This window comes from Tenrec ecaudatus, chromosome 15, assembly GCF_050624435.1.
Source record: "Tenrec ecaudatus isolate mTenEca1 chromosome 15, mTenEca1.hap1, whole genome shotgun sequence".
In the NCBI taxonomy this organism is placed as follows: Eukaryota; Metazoa; Chordata; class Mammalia; order Afrosoricida; family Tenrecidae; genus Tenrec; species Tenrec ecaudatus.
In genome coordinates this window covers 97,975,095-97,996,429 of record NC_134544.1, presented here as the reverse complement: position 1 = coordinate 97,996,429, position 21,335 = coordinate 97,975,095, and the positions used below count along the sequence as shown (strand labels likewise).

General features: G+C 40.3%; 1 protein-coding gene across 1 annotated transcript; it reads left to right on the top strand.

Moving 5' to 3' along the window:
• Positions 1-4,420: 4,420 nt before the first annotated feature.
• LOC142427627 (uncharacterized) lies at positions 4,421-5,323 on the top strand. The gene has a single exon (XM_075532811.1). The coding sequence runs from the start codon at positions 4,421-4,423 to the stop codon at positions 5,321-5,323; it is 903 nt and encodes a 300-aa protein (XP_075388926.1).
• Positions 5,324-21,335: the final 16,012 nt, after the last annotated feature.

The window sequence follows — 21,335 nt, the reverse complement described above, 5'->3', positions numbered from 1 at the left end:
GTGGTAGCATGCTCACCTCAGCTTCTCTTGCTGGTCCACATGGAGTTGGGAGAAGAGATAGGAGAGAGAGAGTCTTTACTATCTTGGGATATTTATAGGTAGCCATAATATATGAATACTCAGTAGTTACATCCATCACAAGGTGGGTGGCAACCACAATAAGGTCTCTAAGCTCACAGGTGAGAAAACCTAATACCTGCTTCAGGGCAGAAGGAAAGAGGGGGATGGGTGCCACAGCAGGAGAAGATAGCAAAGGAATGTCCACTTGTATAGGGAGATAGAATCAAACATGTGCTCACTTTAAGGAATGATGTTTAATGCAGGATAATGTACTTGGGCATTAACTTACCAAAGTGGTGGCTTTCCTACCGTGGAATACTAGCTTTCCAGATACCCTCTGTTATAAATTAGGGAATATAGTCCTAGTCATATTTCCCAAAGTGTTAATTTCCCACAATTATTGACCTTCTAAACAGCCTGAAACAGTGATTACTATGGATCCATAGCTCTGTTGGACCTTCTGATTTTCCAGCTGACACCTCAGTATAGAGGATTAAATAATTTACACTCCATTTGACAGACAAATAGCCAGTCACACCTAAGTGTGTGTTGCCATCACAATAAAGCCCAAGTTTGTGAAAATGTTCTGCCTTGTGTCATGCTGGGTGGACCTTAGACAATTTCCTTCAGCTAACCTCCAGAGGAATGGTTTAATGAAGTTTAGGAATTCCTCATTGATTTTGTAGTCACTTTGTTTGTTCTAATTTTTAACAAAAGAAACCCGTCCCTTTTATAAATTAGAGAAATAATAACTTGTAAATATAACTAACACATTAGCATGTCTTTGTGTATGTCTAGTGTGATCATTAGAGGTTTCTCAGTCTGTTGTTATGTTAGCTATCATTGAGTCAATTCCAACTCCCAGGGACCCAGTGCATGACAGAAAAAAACACGGTCCTCTTGTGCCATCCTCTCAATTTAAGATGAACCCATTGTTGCAGTTTGTTAATCCATTTAGTAGAGGGATTACTTTTTTCACTGCCCCTCTATTTTACCAAACATATTCTTCTTCTCCAGGTACAGTTCTCTTCTGATAACATTTCCAAATTATATATTAACCCTCACCATCCTTACCTCTAAGTAGCACTCTGACATTACATCTGCCAGAACAGAATTGTTTGTCCTTTTCGATGTCCATGGTACTTGGGATATTCTTGACCAGCACTGCAATTCAAACTTATTGATTCTTCTTCATCCTTCCTTATTCGGCGTCCATCTTTCACATGCATATGAAACCATTGACAATAGCATGTTTAGGTCAGGTAAACTCAGTCCTCAAAGTAATATCTTTGCTTCCCAACACTCTAAAGAGGCATTTTCCAACAAATTTATCAAATTTAATGTATCTATTGATTCACCATTTGTTTTGTTTTTTTATATAACCTAACTTTTTTTTGCATAAACTAACCTTTTTTCTGGAAGGAATTAAAACTTAGATTAAAAATGTTGATCAAAGAGCCACCTGGTATTCAACCTTACTTTTCAATCAGCCTGCCTAAAACCTCTGAAACTGAAACCTGGATTTAAGACCTAGGGGAATGGTGCACCTTATATTCCACATATGCACGATGACTAAGCATGGAGAAAGTTGAGAATTGTGTGTTTTTCTACAAGCCTAACTTGCAGATTAGTTCTATAGGGGCACCAACCTACACCACTGTCAAGTAACTGCCACCTCACAACTCCCTGCCTTCAGAAACTCACGGGCTTGCAAAAAAGCAATACCAGTGATAACTATGTAGCCATTCAGGATAATGCCTCCCTACTTTATTGCAGCATAACCTCTTTCCATCACATTTATTTTGTCTTCCTACCCTTCCAAGCTCCTGGTGAAGCATGCTTCACAAGCTCATGCCTAGAAATAGCAAATAAACAAGATGCCAGTCTTGGTGTATTTCTTGATTGTTAATATTTCTATGTTTGCTTAGTCTATAAAGAAATATATTTCATTTTTCCTGTGGAAGGTGTTTCCCCTCCCTTCATAAACACACAATAATACCACAGAAAGGGAGAGATATAAAGAGAGCAAGGACATGATATGGAATATGTTGTTTATAGTAGAGAATTTCTGAGCTATTATAAAATCTTAAGTTAGGATTAGAACAGAATCGGACAGTCCAAGTGGGAAGTGATGGGCTTATTATGTTATAAACTTGAGGAGACTTCACAAAGTGAGTGGGATAAAGTGGAACTAAAGGTAATTAGTGGAAGTTTGTTACAAAAATATTGAAGGTTCTTCATATTGATATGTCCATGAGATGAGATGAAATCTTTTGAGAAGTAAATGTATATGGTTAGAGAATGATAACAATGAGTAAAGCCTAATAGTGCTATGGAACTCATACTATGTGTCAAAATCACAATGAAATGAACATCCCTCAATATTATAAGCCTCATCTTTCTTTTAACATGTATTTGATTGCTTAGGATTCAGATTAAAGAGATTATGTGGGCTCTTTTAGGACTCAGTGACTGATGTGGATGTTACTTTGGATTTTACCACAGAAGAATGGACAATGCTGGATGTTTCTCAGAAGTGTCTCTACAGAGATGTGATTGTTGAAAACCTCACAAACATAGCTATTGTAGGTAAAAAGAACTTCATCATTTCAAATTAATTCCTTACTTACCAAATATATACAACAATGGCTTAGGAATACCTGGTTAGATATGCCAATTAAGTTAATTTTCTCTCCAGAACAATTATATCACAGGCTTCCCATGATCACAAATATCTACATATTGCAGTCTACCATTACTTTGTCTATTTGCCACACTGTCAAATCTTGCATGTTGTTATTCTGGAATCTACCCAACCAATATTTCAATTACTACCAGTATTATAAGGAAAGATGAGCAAATATTCAGAAATTAAATCCATGTGGTACAGATGATTATGTTCTCAGCTAATAACACAAAATAGCCATCAGAATTTCCATTGAGTATGGGGGAGAAATATTTTGGTGATCTCCTTCAATTTTCCATGTAAGTCACTATGAGCCAAAATTGTCTTATCATCTAATAATATTTTACATATAGTTATGTTTATATATTATACATAAAATCAGTTGTTATGTATGATATATACCACAACTATCTGTGCACCAGCAATGCATCGTCTGCACATCTTCACCCACTGCTCGTTTGTGCATTTGAAATCATAGTGACAGCATAGTACATGGTGGAATTTTGCATAAGATTTTTTGAGGATGTTAAACTTAATGGAAGTAGATCACCTCCTCTTATGTCTGGATAGCAGCTTTGTTTCAACAGCACCATCATTTAGGAGGCCAACACCTAATTCATTGTGTGTAGTGCTTAATCATTGGCCTGGTAAACCAACATTTTCCTGGGGAGAAAAATAAGGCCTTCGTCCACAAGAAGCTATAGTTTCAGAAAATTATAGGGCCATTTATGTATGGTCCTATAAAGTAGATATGAGTCAAAATCAACTCAATCAAAGGCAATTTTGAAACATATGCTGGGAGCATAGAAAAGATCATGGCAAATGAAAATTTTCCACATTTTGATGCCCCTCTTATGTATTTGTAGATTAATGTATTATATATGTTTATATATTATGAACATGTAGACAGAGGAACATGATCCTGGTGGTGCATTGTATTAACCATCTGGCCTGTAACGGAATGGAGAGTGCCTCTAGCATATCAGCAACACCCTATCATACATATGATGCTGGCTATTCTTATAAAAATCATATTTATAGTCTATCTTATGGGGTTACTGAATAGAATGCAGTTTATATTTCTATCTATATTTACATGTGTGTAATTTCTAAGTATGTTCGTAATTATACATATATATGTATGTAGATAAAAATATATACCCTGTATGTATGACTTTGGTTATACTTTCTTTGTTTCATATCTATATATGTTTGTGTGTGTTTGAATTTGTGTCTATCACTAATATGTTAGCCATACTGCCACTATGTACTTGTGAATTATATTATGAATATTTGAAATATGTTTCTCTTATGTTCATATATAGAATCACTATATATTTCATTAACCCTGTGACCATTATTGTTGTATCACACCCAGATATTTAAATAATGGTTTACTAGACAATTGAGGGAGAAAATTGAATGTTTAGTATCCATGTTAATAATGAAATGGTAAAAAATGTCTTTTTAACTTTTTGTTTTCAACAGAAGATATTTTCCAGTAAAATCTAGGGGAAGATATAAGGAAAACACTCTTCATGGAGTTTCCAGTGTTATGAATATAAGCAGTGTGGTAAGGCTTTTTCTCAACTACATATGCCTCATTCAACATAAGAGAATTCACAAAGGAGAGTGGCCTGATGAATGTAAGGATATGTGAGAAAACTTACTGAAATGACTAGCCACAATCAACATATGAGAACTCAAAGTGGAGAGAGGCCTTATGAATGCAAGGAATGTGAGAAAACTTTTACTAAATCCTCACACCTCATTCAACATATGAGAGTTCACAGTGGAGACAGGCCTTATGAATGTAAGCAATGTAACAGAGCTTTTACTCATTCTACTACCCTCAGTGTACATAAGAGAATTCACAGTGGAGAGAGGCCTTATGAATGCAAGGAATGTGAGAAAACGTTTACTCGATCCTCACAACTCACTCAACATAAGAGAATTCACAATGGAGTGAGGCCTTATGAATGTAAACAATGTAAGAAAACTTTTACTCAAAAGACTAGCCTCAATCAACATCTGAGAACTCACAGTGGAGAAAAACCTTATGAATGCAAGGAATGTAAAAGAACTTTTACTCAATCAGCCTCCCTCAATAAACATAAGATAATTCACAGTGGAGAGAGGCCTTATGCATGTAAGGAATGTGAGAAAACTTTTACTCAAATGAGCAGGCTAAATGAACATATGAGAACTCACAGTGGAGAGAGGCCTTATGAATGTAAGGAATGTGAAAAAACGTTTACTCGATCCTCACAACTCACTCAACATAAGAGAATTCACAATGGAGTGAGGCCTTATGAATGTAAGCAATGTAACAAAGCTTTTACTCAATCTACTGACCTCAATGTACATATGCGAATTCACAATGGACAGAGACCTTATGAATGTAAGGAATGTAAGAAAACCTTTACTCAAATGACTAGCCTCAATCAACATGTAAGAACTCACAGTGGAGAGAAGCCGTATGAATGTAAGGAATGTAAAAGAACTTTTTCTCAATCAGCCTCCCTCAGTAAACATATGAGAATTCACAGTGGAGAGAGGCCTTATCAATGTAAGTAATGCAAAAGAGACTCTTCTCAATCTACTACCCTCAAAAATCATGAAACTTCACTGTGGAGAGGGGCCTTATCAATGTAAGGAATGTAAGAAACCTTTCCAGCATTCTGTTTAGCTTCAGTCAACATAGTGGAATGCTCAGTGGAGAGAGGCTTTAGGAATCTAAGAAAACTTTTACTCTCTCTACTTGCCTCAGTGAATATATGAGACTTAAGTGGAGAGAGACCTTATGAATATAAGGAAAATGAGGGAACTTTTACTGTATCCTCACTGAACATATGAGAATTCACAGTGGAAAATGGCCTTATCAATGTAAGGAATGTGAGAAAACGGACTCAGTCTGCTAGCCTCACACAAAATATAAGAATTCACAGTGTCCTGAGGACAATATTGCTCTTCAGAGAAGCCAAAGCACAGAGAGAACTATAGGGCCAGCACCACTACAAGATATGACATCCCTGACTGACTCCCCTCACTGACCCATACAGCTTCAGGGGACAACACTGGAGACCATGTGGGAATTACATCTGATCTGACCCCACCACACTGAGATGGAACACTAAGGGCCTACAACAGAACAGCAAGGGGAACAGAACAACAAAGTGACCAGGGAATACGAAAAGTGCCTTTGGGGCCAGGGTTTGACACCCCATGAGACTCCACCAGAAAAAATTCCTAAAGATCAACAAATGGACTTTGAATTATTTACAGGCTTTTCTCTGTTTTTATGATTTTGTTTTCTTTTGTTGCTTTGTTTTCACTGTCTTGTTTTTTGTGCATATTATCTCTGCAGGCCTATCTAAATAAGGTAGGTGGTATAAACAATGGGGAGGAGAAAACAATGGGACTGATTGTTCTAGGGAACATGGGAGAAGGGGAGGCAGGGTAAAGGAAGTGGGTGTTAAAATCCCAGGGACAAGGGAATAACAATTGATCCAAATTCAATGGCAAGGAGGGTATAAGAGGCCTGGTAGGGCTTGATCAAGGCCAATGTAACTGGGAGGAATTACTGAAACCCAAATGAAGGCTGAACATGATAGTGGGATAAAAGGAAATAGGGGAAAAACTAGAAGGCAAAGGGCAATTGTAGAGATCTAAAAACAGATATGTATATGTGTAAATGTATATAGAATGATGGGGAAATTGCTCTAGGTGCATATATGTATAGGTTTAGTGTTAAGGAAGCAGATGGACATTGGGCCTGTACTCAAGAACTCCCTCAATGTAAGAACACTTTATTCTATTAACCAGGCATTCCACAATGTTCACTTTCCCAACACAATTGCTGAGGACAAAGTGGGTGCATAAGCAAATATGAGCAAAGATGTTGTTGCCAGGCTATCAAATGATAAAGCATCTGGCTGATAAGCAACAAAGTTCACATGGAAGAAGCACATCAGTCTGTGTGATCACAAGTTGTTGATAGCCTCTATAAGTTATCAAGGGTTCCTGAGGGAGGGAGCATGGAAGAGGGAGGGGAGAAAAGCAAAGAGCTGATACCAAGGGCTCAAGAAGAAAGAAAATGCCCCTTCCCCCAGAAGAATTTGTTTCAAAGGATGACATTGATTCTGCAGCACCCAGAGAGGGACATATCTCATCAGAGCACATGGCAGCAGATGAACGGGGAGGAGGAGAGACTGGAGAATAGCCTGGCCCACCAGACTGTGAGGAAGATGTTCCTGATTGGAGCAGCCAGTCCACAGAGAGGACAACAAGGCTGGCCCCACTATGAGACACGATGCCCCTCACTGACCCATGGCGCTACAGGGGACAGCACTGGAGACACAGCGTGGGAATTGCGTCCGATCTGATCCCACCACACTGAGGCAAAGCACTGGGGGAGTGCAGCGGAACAGCAAGGGAATGGAGCAGCAAGGTCCCCAGGGAATGCTGAAAGTGGACTTTGGGGCCAGGGCATGCTGCCTCAACAGACTGGACTGGAAAACACTCCTAAAGCCAACAAATGATCCTTGAACTAACTACAAGCTCTTCTTTCTTGATGTGTTTTGTTCTTTGTCAGTAGTTTGTTGTTGTTTTGTTGTATACTATTGCTTTGTTTTCCTCTGTCTTGTTTTTGTGCATGTTATTATCTCCACAGATCTGTCTAAATAAGACAGGCTGGATGAACTATCTGGGGGAAAAATAATGGGACCGACAGTTCCGGGGGGACTTGGGATAGGGGGAGGTGGGGGATAAGGAAGTGGTGATAACAAACCCAGCAACAAGGGAACAACATGGTATCTAAATTGCTGGTGAGGTGGGAGTGGCAGGCCTGGTAGGGAATGATCAAGGGTAAGGTAACGAAGAGGTATATCTGTAACCCAGGTGGGGAAGGAGCATGATAGTGGAGTAGGAGGACAGTCAAGGGAAATAGAGGAAAGAGCTAGGGGGGAAAGGGCATTTATAGAGGTCTAGACAAAGACATGTACATGCAAATATATAGGAGGATGGGGAAATAGATCTATGTGCCTATATTTATAGGTTTAGTATTAAGGTGGCGGAAGGACCTTGGGCCTCTACTCAAGCACTCCCTCGATGCATGAATACTTTTTTCTATTAAATTGGTATTCTATGATGCTCATCCTCCTGACAACCACTGAAGCCAAAGCGGGTGAACAAGCAAATGTGGTGAAGAAAGCTGATGGTGCCTGGCTATCAAAAGAGATAGTGTCTGGGATCTTAAAGGCTTGATGATAAACAAGCGGCCATCTAGTTCAGAAGCAACAAAGCCCACATGGAAGAACACATCAGCCTGTGTGAGCACATGGTTCCGAAGGGATCGGTTATCAGGCATCAAAGAACAAACAATTCATATCATTGGGTGCACACTTCCATGATACGATCGCTGAGGACAAACGGGTGCATAAGCAAATGTGGCAAAGAAAGCAGATGGTGCCCGGCTATCGAAAGAGATAGTGTCTGGGGTCTTAAAGACTTGAAGGTGAACAAGTGGCCATCTAGCTCAGAAGCAACAAAGCCTACATGGAAGAAGCACACCAGCCTGTGCAATCACAAGGTGTCGAAGGGATCTGGTATAAGGCATCATCAGAAAAAAAAATAACATCTTACCATAGCAAATGAAGGGGGAAGTGCAGAGTGGAGACCCAAAGCCAATTTGTCGGCCACTGGAGATCCTCCCACAGAGATGTCTAGAGGACGAGATGAGTCAGTCAGGGTGCAGCGTAGCACTGATGAAGAATACAGCTTTCCTCCAGTGCCTAAATGCTTCCTTCCTCCCCTGCACTCCTCTCCCGCCCCCACTATCATCTGAATTCTACCTTGCAAGTCTGGATAGAGCAGAGGTTGTACACTGGAGCAGATAGGGGCTGGAGGCACAGTGAATCCAGGATGGATAATACCTTCGGGACCATGGGTGAGGGGCGATACTGGGAGGGTAGAGGGTGAGTGGGTTGGAAAGGGGGAATAGATTACAAAGATCTACACGTGACCTCACTGGGGAATGGACAACAGAAAAGGGGGTGAAGGGAGATGCCAGATAGGGCAAGATATGACAAAATAACAATTTATAAATTATCAAGGGCTCATGAGGAAGGGGGGAGCAGGGAGGGAGGGGGAATAAAAGGACCTGATGCAAAGGGCTTAAGTGGAGAGCAAATGCTTTGAAAATGAATAGGACAAAGAATGTACAGATATGCTTTATACAATTGATGTATGTATATGTATGGATTGGTTTAAGAGTTGTATGAGTCCCTAATAAAAGGCTTAAAAAAGAAGAAGAAAATGCAGAAACTTGGTGAGTTTCAATAATCAAAACAAATGAAAATAAAATTACTAAAAATGGAGACATCGGGGGTAATGTATTTAAATATTTACTTTAAATAAAAAAAACAAAAGGAAAAGTCATTTAACATTAGTAAACCAGCACAATAAGTGGAAAACAGGTTCAACAAAAACAATAAGGTATCAACAATGAGTACTATTCCCTTAGCTCAATCAGCAACCAAGCTAAAATGTAGAGTTAAAATCCTTCAAAACTGGATTCCTCATCATCATCTGTATCCCAATGCAGAGCTTCAGCTGGTGTGAGGTCATCATAGATGCTGTCCTCACTGAGATCGCCATCATCACTACTGCTGTCATTTTCATACAAAGCACAGTCTTCACTGCCATTCAAAGCATTACTATTACTACATTTCTGGAAGGCACGTTGCACCATGTCTTCTGGAATGTCTTCCCATGCATCTCGAACCCACTTTGTTGTTAACTCTGTTAGGATTCATTGGATTTCCTCCTTTTGTTAATTGGGCTTGACCAAATGACACCCATTCATGCCACATCCTTCACACATGGTCTTTAAAAGGCTTATTCAAAGATACATCCAGAGGCTGCAGTACAGATGTAAGCCCACCTGGAATCACGGCTAAAGTAACTTTACTAGATTTTGCCAATTTTTTTTATGTCATCCGGTAGGAGGGCTCTGAAAATATCCCAGACAAGTGACGATGGCTTTTTCTTTAAGTCTGCTCCTGATCATTGGTTCCAAATTTCTTCCAGCCATTTTTTTCCCATCTTCATCCATCCAGCCTTTAACATGTGCATGCACAGAAATTTTTGGTGGGAAATTGATCTTTTTAGGCAAGGTCTTTTAAAAATAATGACAGGATGCAGCTTAGTTCTATTAGCCAAACGTGATAGAACAAGGGTAAAGTGGTTTTTTTTGTTTTTTTCATTTCCTGCGGTTTTGAGAAAAATGTTTTTTTCTCCTTAACTTGCCATAGTTCTGTTGATTGGAAGATCAAAAGTCATGGCAGTTTCATCCATATTCTCAATATCTGCCAGGTCATAATTATAAATCCTTCTTTGTTTTATAATCAATGACTGGAATGACATACAGTAATTTTTTCTTCAGCGTCTTGTGGCAATTTCTGGTAAATCTTTGTGCTTTGTCTCAAACTTAGGCCAAACCTATTCAGGAAGTGGGTACACTATCCTGCTGATGCAGTAAATTTTTCAATGCCTGGTGCTTCATGTTTGTCATCCTTAGCCATTTGTGAAGCACGTATGCGGATTAACATGCGTGTTACACAGTAACCATTTTAACGACACTCCATAACCCATTTATGCAATTCACTCTCTAAAGCCCCTTAAAAAGACATTAATCCACTACGAGCTTTTTTAGCTTTTGGAATCTGTTCCAAGTCAGCCTTCATTTTCCGCCACTCCCTCACTTGCTTTTCGTCAACACAGAATTCCCTACTGTTATTGCTCTCTTCTGCTCTTGACACAACCTTCATTTTGAAACCAACCTCATATGACCAGTGTTTTGGTTCAAGAGTATCCATTTCTAATAGGATTAAAAAACAAGACTTTGACAAAGAACTTTCATGGTAATGCAACCCCCCTCCGTGACGTGTTAGCCAGGAGGAGGAGGAGGGGTGCGGAGTCCGTGTGGGTGGTGGTTGCAGGATGTGAATTAACACAGAGACCAGAGGGGAGAGATGGAGGGCAGCCACAGACACATCCTTACCAGTTCAGCTGCTGGCATAAGTGAATCATTACGGGTGCTTCTGCGAATTGGAGCCATCCACGTTATAAGATGGCTTTGATTGGTTAGATGTGAGTAAGCAAACATTTGAACAAACATTTACTCTCGATTTGTTTCTCTGGTACCTCACTCCTAAGGTACCATAATGTGTTAGTCTGGGTACTTGAGATAAACAGATCCACAGAAACTCATGTATAAGAGTTTTATATAAAGGTTAACTGAACATCAAGAATACAACAACATAAATTTTCTGACTTATTTTCTTTTTAATTATATAGGCATTTTATTTTTGTATCTCATCAATATATTGGAATTTTGAAATGATTGATCCATTATTTTCTAACATTTTCAATAAAGATGTTATTAGAAAGTCAATATCACTTATTTTCTGAACATACAATCTTTTTCATGCATTAATCCTTAAGAGGTATATGGCTGCCATGTGGTACATGTATTTATTACATAACGATGTGTCAGCTTGCGTTTAAGGGCCTGTGGCAATCTGTGCTCCCATCAGTGATATTTCAATGTAGTTCCTTCTAAAATAGCAGAGGCTTCTTTCTAGAAAAACACAAACCACTTGCATTTTATGTGATACAGGAGAGGGAATTCAGTTAGTAAATCACTGCACAGGGAACTTCATACATATTGAGGTGGTAAAGTTGTCTATAGCCAGCTTACATAGAACAAAGTTCAATGTGCTGTGGTCCATCAAGGATACCACTGCCAGCCTGGTCTGAAATCAGGCACATAAGAACTTTTCTGTCTTGTTTTTTTTTCCTCAGGAAGTAATTATTCTCATGCACTATACAATGGATGTAAATCCTACTATAAAGCACAGTTCCCGATATCATGTCTAACACACTACTGCTGTTAGGGAATAAGAGTTGGGCATGCTTACCTGAGTCAGAGATAATCAGCCATGTATATTTCAGTATCCTAACATATCTGAAGTAAGTTTTACGTTCTTGGCACTAGGGTAATCTATATATGGCCATGTTTCAGTGGTAATTGTCCCTTAGTGTATAATGGGGCTCAAAGTTTCTGATCCAATCAGGAGAGTCTTGATGCTCCATTCAAGATCCTGGCTTTATTTTATTTTGAATTTCTTAGGTCTCAACTTGTCCCCAATTTTTTTTATCATCACTTCTACTTAGTTCTTGGATACATGCATTATATTCGTAAAAGAGAGAGGTACCACATCATCTATTGGAATTTCTCCATCCTAAACCTGTAAAATATTTGGATCCTTTCTCCTGACAGACAAATCACCTATCTTTCTTGTAAGGGAGATTCCCAACATTGCAATTGTCTTTGTCTTTTTACTGTTCTAGTGTGTGAGGAGAGGTCAAACACTTACAGATATCCTCCCCAGGGCAGTTAGTCACCAGACTACAGGGTAGGTCTCTAGGGCAGTTAATCAACCAGACTATATGGCAGGCCTGACTCCCTGCTACTGGGGACAATAAACTATTCCTCCTTGAGGCCTGTGACCAAGCGTTCTCACCCTACCAATAATGATATCTATCAACTGAGTCAGTGAACAGGCCAAACTGACTCTGTGACATGTATTGCATGTATGACCCTAGACCACCCCTTCTCATTACCTATGGCATAACCCCTCCCTGCGATTTATGTACTCATCTGAAATTAGGGGGCTTGCATGTCCCCAGAGAATATAAGAAGCCTGGGCTAGCATTAAAAAAGGACTATCTCCCTCCACGAGGACCATCGAGAGGAGCTGAGATGAGCATGCTACCATGAATAATTGACTCCATTTACTTCAATACTTCACTTCTATCTCTCATGCTCTCTATAACTTTACTATGATCTTTACTTATTATCTCTGTACAATTGCACCTACCGGACCCGTAATGATGTGTTAGGGGCTGACTTCCCCTGACACTAGTGAACAAACACTTGGTATACTTTTTGATATGTATGTGTGTGGGTTACTGACATATGATCATTTTTTTCTCATTAAAAATGTATCAGGTTAAGAAGTTCATGTGTCTTAGTTAAGAGACGTGTGTAAAATAAATATGAATTCTTATTTTATTAAAGAAATTCTCCACTCAACATGGCTCTCTAATACTTACAACTCAGGGGAAAACACGGCTTGTATATAGAAACTCCTAGTGAACTCGACCAATTTCAAGCAGAATTTAACAGGTAGGTGGAACTGAGCCTTGGGAAATCAGATGCTTGAAATGAACTCTGGGTGCTTCAATACTATTTTGACTTAAAAATCATTTTTATAAAAGCCTCCCAGACCCCAGAGAACATGAAATGCAGTATAGCAATCAACCTCAGTGGTTTCCAGTCGTCAGCTTAGTTGATTTACCTCATGACCTCCCCCTGATTAACCCCCCATGGCCCCCAACAATCACACTTCCATTCCTATGGCCTATTTCCTCCCTGGGACCCCTGATTAAGGAGGAAAAGCATGGCAGGGCACAGAATTCTCATATTTACTATTTTCCATATGATAGTCCTTTAAAGCAGGGAACCAGATTGTCAACAAAACAAGAAGTCTTTGTTGTAAACCCAGTAACATGGATCTGCTTGGCTCTCTATATATGATATAGTGAGTCGATAAATCATTCTGGTAGATTACAAGATATACTTTTCATATCCTCCATACACCACTACCTCAAGACTCGCTCCCCATTCTCAGTCAGACACTTTAACACAGACGAACAAGTACTAGCACACCTCTTAAAATTCCCTTTTCCAATTTATCAAAAATCATTCCTAACCAGAAAACCACTTGTGATTAATACTGTCATATAAACCTTACTTTTTGTATAGCTCAAGTACTCTATTTGAACATTTCAAATCTATTCTTGCCATCCACCCAAACCTATCAGTTCTTCATCATCTCCACACAATATAATTTTCAACTATTACCTGATCTTTCTCCTCTAACCCAAAGAGTCAACCCATTTCCCTCTACACAACCCAGAACACTGCACATCATCCACTACTGGAGCACTATGCCAAACAAGCAACAACCAAAAGCATTAATCATTAAAAAAAATCAAGATAACTTCAAGCTTAGATCACAAACAAACATTGTTGAATGAGGGGGGTCAGAGCAGAGACCCCAAACCCGCGTGCAGACAGTGGGACATCCCTTCACAGAAGGGTCACAAGAAAGGGATGAGGCAGGCAGGGTGCAGTTTAGCACCCATGAAATATACTAGTTCTCGGGTTCCGTGTGACTTCCTCCCCACTATCATTACCCCAGTCCTTCCTTGCACTGTGGGCTAGACCAGAGGATGTGCAAAGTTACAGGTAAGAGCTTAGGACACAAATTCCAGGAACAGAAATGTAAGTAGCGATCCCAGGAGGACAGGGGGGAAGTTGGGGAAAAGGGGAGGAAAGGGAAACCGATTGCAATGATTGACACATAACCACACAAATCCACATACCAAGGGGACAAACAACAGAAACCATGGAAGAAGAGAGACAGAGGCCAGTGTAAGATAAGAAAATAATTTATAATTTATCAAGGGGTCATATGGTAGGGGGAGGGAGGGAAAAAGGGGCTGATAGCAAGGGCTCAACTAGAAAGTAAATGCTTAGAAAATAATGTTGGCAACATGTACAAATATGCTTGATGCAATTGATGTTAGATTATTATAAGAGCTGTAACAGCCCCCAATAAAATAATCTTTTAATTAAAAAAAAATCAAGATAACCAAAAGCCATCAACTGAAGATTACCCCAACCAATGGAATTCACACAAAAAAATCACCCACTGAATTACCCCAAAGCGAATACAGAAGAATGATGTTTAGGATCATATAAGAGATTTGGGGGTAAATCTTGAAAACAAAGGTAGAAATTGAGATTCTAAGCACCTCACACACAAAAGAAACCGAGAAGTTAAACAACGAGATAACAGAAAATATATGTTACAAAAACTGACTCTTCTTGCTCTTCATCGCATCCATTTCCCTCATGATACCTGATTTCCTGCGATCTAGGGGGAAAAGGAAGCCTGCTTTCTCACTTGTGGGTACCAGCCTGCTCTGTTATCACTGAGTCCCTTCCCAGCCCCTCCCAGGCACAGAACTTCACTAGACCTTGCTCTGAAATCACCATATACCAGGCAAGGAACAACCGATGTGCCCTGTGGGTTGACAAGACCACAAAGCAATGACTTGTCTACTCTGTGAAGTCAGAGTAGTGACAACTCACACTATGTTGTTTGGGGACCACTTGCTCACACGTGTAGGCTGTGTAGACCCTGTGGAGAACTGAGACAGAGCTTACCTGTGACAAAACCTCAGTCATCTTGGGAGGCCTCTACCAGCTTGCGAAGATGGATCCCCTCTGAGAAACTCTCATGGAGTCACTGGTTCCATGACCACTGCAACTATGCATGCCCCCTCTGACCATGAGGGACATGAACTCAGGTGCTAAGGCAAGTCATTCTGGGGCAAGATGGTAATTACATGTTCTAAAGTAGGAGCAGTACAGTCTACCTGAGTTCATAGGGTTTGCAGAAGAGTTGCCTCTGATAGAATGGACTTGCTCCTCCACCTTGTTGTCTATCTTCAATGGTGCCTTAGGCACAGCAGGTCACTGACTGGGACCAGCCATGGAAGGACACTAATCATTGGAGGTGGGCACTTTGCAGCTGTGCTCACCCTGCCCCAATAGTTCATAGGTCAGGAGAAGTTTATGGGTCATGCTGGCTGGCAGATGGGCTCAGGCTCAGGCTCTGAAGCTTGAGTAGAGCTGGGGCTTCTCCCTTGGTCTCACAAACATGCAGAACCCACCCAGTCTCTGTGAGGACTGGCCCCTGGGTCATTAAAGAGTGTGAGGGACTCCGTCTGGGCTTCACCATGAAAGGAAAACCTTAGGAGGGCTGCTGCCAAGCACACAGTCTGAGGCCTTCTAGAAGAAAGCCAAGCCCGTCGGACTTCTAAGCTTCAGGGACCCAGGTGGTCTCCAGGAGCAGATTCAAAAGCCAGGACGGACAGGGCACTTGGGCAATGGCCAGCCCCACTGAATCAACACAAAGGACAATCTGCAATGCAACCCTATTTTCATACTCGATCACAACCTTTTTGTTTTTCCTTTTTTAGAGCTGAGTGTGATACATGTAAGCAATGATCTTTGTATCTTTCAAAATCTGTGCCTATTTTACATATCTGGTAAAAGCTACATGAAGTTTACTTAATCTATTTTAAAATTCTATTTCTACAAAGTACAGAAAGAGAACAAAAAAGCAAATTTATGCTGTTCAGAGTCAGGAATGGTTGGGGACCTGAATGGGTTCTATGTACAGTTAGTGATAATACATTGAGCAATACACTCATATATGTGCACTTTTCTGCTTGTATATATTGTTTCAAAAAAGAATTAAAAAAACACAACCAAATAAAACTAATTCCAGAGAAGAGAGCAGTGTTGGTGGGACAGAGTCAGAACAGCCCTGAAGGCTGTAGGTGGTGGACAGGAACCCTAGGCTCTTCCAGAACAAGGCAGTGTGTGTGTGGATGGGGTGTGGGGTTGGGCTGAGCAGAGCCATTACTTACCAGGAACTGAAAGCTGTTTGCGGGTGTTCACAGAAATTGGCAACTCTAACAGCTAGCATTCTTCTGATGCTGATTCGTACCTCTGAGAGAGTGAACCTTTATGTGGAGCAGCCATGGATATCAGAGGAGCAAAGAGGAGCAGCATGTCAGTGCAGCATGATTAGGGGAAGTGCCAGGAACCACTCTTCAAGGTTCCACACAGGGTGGAAGATGGGCCCTGAAACCTGGAAGGTGGCCCACCGACTGGAGGGTGTGGGAAACATCCATCAAAAGCAAGAAAAAATGATAACAGCCCAGAACCAGAACGCCCTGCATATTTGTCTATCTTCTGCAACTCGAGCAGCTCTTGAGGACAAGAACATACACTCGAAGAGCATCTGTCTTGTGTAAATGTAGGGACTTACAACCCAGCTGAACAACTTCTATAGAGATAGACTTAATCCCAGTACATGAGAGAAAAAGCATGGTTATTCTTAGCATCAGTAACTAGAATAGTTCATATGGTAGTTGATTTATATTCAAGACAACCTAAGTATTAGCATTTTTCCCTGATCACAGGGCACATTAAAGCACAGAGATAGTAAATAAATCATCCATTGTCACTGAACATGGCCCCAGAATGATTTACAGATCCAGGCCTGGGCCGCAGAATCAGACACCCATGACAATTTGCTGTATTGATTTTTCTAGGCTCATAATGGATGTTGACAGAAAAGGGATTATTGAGTTATACTTGACTTTTTATTCATTTCTAATGATGCAAATACTTCATCTCCATAACAGAGAAGCAAACAATTCATCATCTATAAAACTCAAGTCAGAAATGTGTAAATGTACACCTGGCAGAAGCTGACACCATGTCTTGCAAGTCTTGCCAGTCTAGGTCGAATGTCTGGACTAGCATGAGTATCTTTTAATAAAAGCTTGAGTTTGTACATGCCTCCCTATTTCCTCAATGACTTTTAGTTGTTTACTTAATTTCTACCACTAGATTGCATGCATATTTATGAAGATGGTATCCATTCAGAGGAACTGTGACAAGCTCTTTGAGGACATGCATGAGTGGTGGGCACCACAAATTCCTCCAACTCTGCATCAGGTCCTGGCAGTACAGTCAACAAAAGGGGTTAGCGCCACAACCCTCAGGGACTGTGCGGACTGGGAACAGCACAACGGTCCACCCTGAAAGTCTTTGCGGCCTCAGAGGTAGCTGGATCATGACCACGACAGACAGTGCAGGCTCACCGACCTGCAAGGTATAGCTGATTCCATGTCAATCTGTATTTCTTGAACAGTGTGTGCCTAAAGACACCCCTATAGTCAATCTCTGTATCCAAAGTAGGATCACAGTGACAAATTCTGCAAAGAAAGTCCAACTGTAGCACAGAACTAGAGGCACAACTGTTTGTCTCTTTTCTGCAAACCAACCAGATCCCCATATATAGGACCATAAACTGCACCTCTAAACAGCCTGAACCTCTCTCTGTATATGCCTTACCTCACTCCAAGTCACACTCTGCCCTTGAGACTGCTGAGACCAGCTAGGAAATGTAGGGAGAAAAATCTGTGGAGAAAAGTAGGAAATGTGTATCAGGATGCATAGGATAATACATATTTCAGGACACATTTCCCACACATACCACAACTCTCAGGAATGTGTGGGAAACGTGTTAGGAAAAAATGTGGGAAATGTCTGTCAGGAAATATGTGGGAAATGCCTGTCGAAGGATGTGTGGGACACATGTAATATTTTAGAAAGCATCTGCCATGTTTCCTGTGGGATATATCTATTGGAATTCCTGTGGGAAACATCTGTTAGGATACATACAGGAAACATCTGTCAGGAAAAAAGGGTAAATATCAGCCAGGAGAAATGTGGGAAATATCGGTTCAGGAGACTTGGGAGCACATCTGTCAGGAGATATGTGAGACATGCATGTGTAATACCTTTAGAAACATCCTTCATTTTTTATGTGGGAAAAATCCGCCAGAATTTATATGGGAAACATCAGTTAGTATGCAAGAAGGAAACCAGTCAGGACACGTGGTAAATATCAGTCAGTAGACATATGAGAAACATCCGTCGAATCATGGGGTAAAATGTTAGTCAGGAGATGTGGGACATATCTAGCGGGAGACATGTGAGAAGATCCTGCCAGGATACATGTGGGAAACATCTTTTAGGATCAATGTGGGAAACATTTGCCAGAAGATATGTGGGAAACCCCTGTCAGGAGATATGTGGAATACACATGTCACCATACCTTTACAAAGCATCTGTCATGTTTCATGTGGAAAGTATCTCTCCAAATTCATGTTGGAATACTGTCTCAGTACAGATGCAGAAAACATATACACATCAGTCAGGAGACCTGTGGGAAACATATGACAGGAGATATGTGGGAAACAGTTATCATTGATGTGGGAAATATATGTCAAATATGTCAAAATTTATGTGGGAAATGAGTCAGTATACATGGAGGAAATATCTCTCAGGATATGTGTGGTATATATCAGTCAGGAGATATGTGGGAAACATATGTCTGGAAATATTTAGGAAATCTCTGTGAAGAAGCGTGGGGAGCATCTGTCAGGATACATGTGAAAAATATGTCAGGAAATATGTGGAAAACACCTTTGAGCAGATATGTGGAAAACAAATGCCAGGATATATGAGGCACACACATGTGGCAAAACCGACAGAAATCATCTGCCACGATTCATGTGGGAAATATCTCTCGGAATTAATCTGGGAAACATCTGTCAGGAAACACGCAGTAAATATCAGTCAGGAGACATGTGCAAAACATCTCTTGGAAGATATGTGAGACTATTCTGTCAGAATACACATGGGAAACATCTGTCAGAATACATGTAGGAAACATGGAAGGAGATATGTGGGGAAATGGTGTCATAATACATGTGGAAAACATCTCACAGTATAAATGTGGGAAAGATCTGTCTGGGGATATGTGGAAAACACCTGTCAGAATATATATGGGATATACATGTGGTGATTTATTTAGAAAGCATCTGTCATGCTTCACATGAGAAATGTATCTCAGAATTTATCTGGGAAAAACACCTGTCAGCATCTATGTATGAAATATCTGTCAGAAAATATGTGGTAAATATCACTCAGGAGACATGTGGGAAACATTTGTCTGGAGACATGGATAAACAATTGTCAGGAGATGTGTGGGATACACATGTCATGATACCTTTAGAGAATGTCTCTCATTTTTCATGTGGGAAATATGTCAGAATTCAAGTGGGAAAAATCTGTGTGTGTGTGTGTGTGTGTGTGTGTGTGTGTGTGTGTGTGTGTGTGTAAAGATGCTGCTGGGGCTCCCAAGCCTTAGCTAACAATGTCTCCCTGCAGCAACTTAGAGCAATCGACTTAGAGTCTAATCTGCTTCCAGGTGGACTAAACCAAGGATGGCTACATTATGTTGATTTACTAATCATGCTGAAGGAGTTACAGGTAACTGTGATTTAACTGCTTTATTTCCCAGCTCTCAGGACCCAGGTGAGGCAGATAATTCAAGGTGCTGAAATTGGGGTATATCGATCTCAGATCAGGCTGTGCTGTGTGGAAAGACAGTGGATCATCCATGCTTGGATGTTTTCTGTGTCCTAAAGGTAAGAGACCCTGGAACCTGGGCAGGGGGACCTATCTTAAGACAGGTACTCTCAGCCAGTAAATATGTAAGACAGGCTCAAGGAGTGTGGGGATTAGACCAGCTATCCCGCATAAAGCTGGGTCCGAAATGAGGCGTGCGGATGAAAGGAAAAGAAAGAGATATATACAAAGTATGGGATCAGGAGAACTCCACTCTGATGGAATGGAGTCTCGTGTATATTTGAAGCTTGGTTTTTATACTCTTCTTACACAAGGGAATTGGTTACAAAACAAACATCAAAGAACTTAAACATTCCTAAACTCTTATCTATGCAAATGTTACTTAACTAGTCACAGTTTCTTAACCTTAGAATAAAAGCACTAGGTTCAAAGACAATCACACAGATATGCAAGATTCAAGAGAGTCTCAAAGAGATCGTAAATAACTGAGTTATCCCTCAATGCTTTTAGCAGCAAAGTCACAAATAACAGTCATTTCACAATGCTTTTGTCTGCAGAGATGCAGGGAACTAAATAGTCACCCATTAGTAAACACCTTGATCAGCCAAATGCTTCCTACATATCTCCCTTCTATATTATTAAAAATGAGCAAAGCAGGACTGCGTCTGTACTTCCAGTCCTTCAGACTTTGCGGAGGGGGGTAACTCCATGAACTCGATTCAACTCAAGGCTGTTCAGATGAACTTATGCTGTAACTCATGCTAGCATTATTTGAAGATATTGCAGACAAGGTAGTAAAATGCAAAAAACTTCCAAAAATTAATAATAATAATAACATATTCCTTATATTCATGCAGAAACAACCCAGGGTTAATTATCTTATTGTTAAGCAAGCACATTTGATACACATAGCAACTCTGTCTTCTGCCAAGTTAGACATCCTTGAGAAAATTAAAACACCTCTTTTTCCAGACCTTGCATACTTTCTTGTTCTTGACAATCTGTTCAAAACTTTAAATTACAGAAGAAATCAGCAAATACTGACACAAGTCATGAGAATTTTCATCCGTTTTAAGGCTGAGTCTTAATGACCTTCAACATCTTTCTCCCCTCCCCCCTTTTTAATAAACTTTTGGCAGGGAATATTACTATAGATCGTGATGATTAACATTTCCTTACAGTCTGAAGGAAGTGTCCATAAGCTTCACATTTCCAAAGTAGTCTCTATTTTCCATTCGTCAGTATTTTTTTGAGTATTGTCCTGTTTGCTGGACCAATCGATGATATATCTCTCTTTTGTGATGTTATATGGTATGGGCTTGTCCATGAGGACACGATCTCCACAATATGGTTTTATTATTCTTTTGAGTCTCT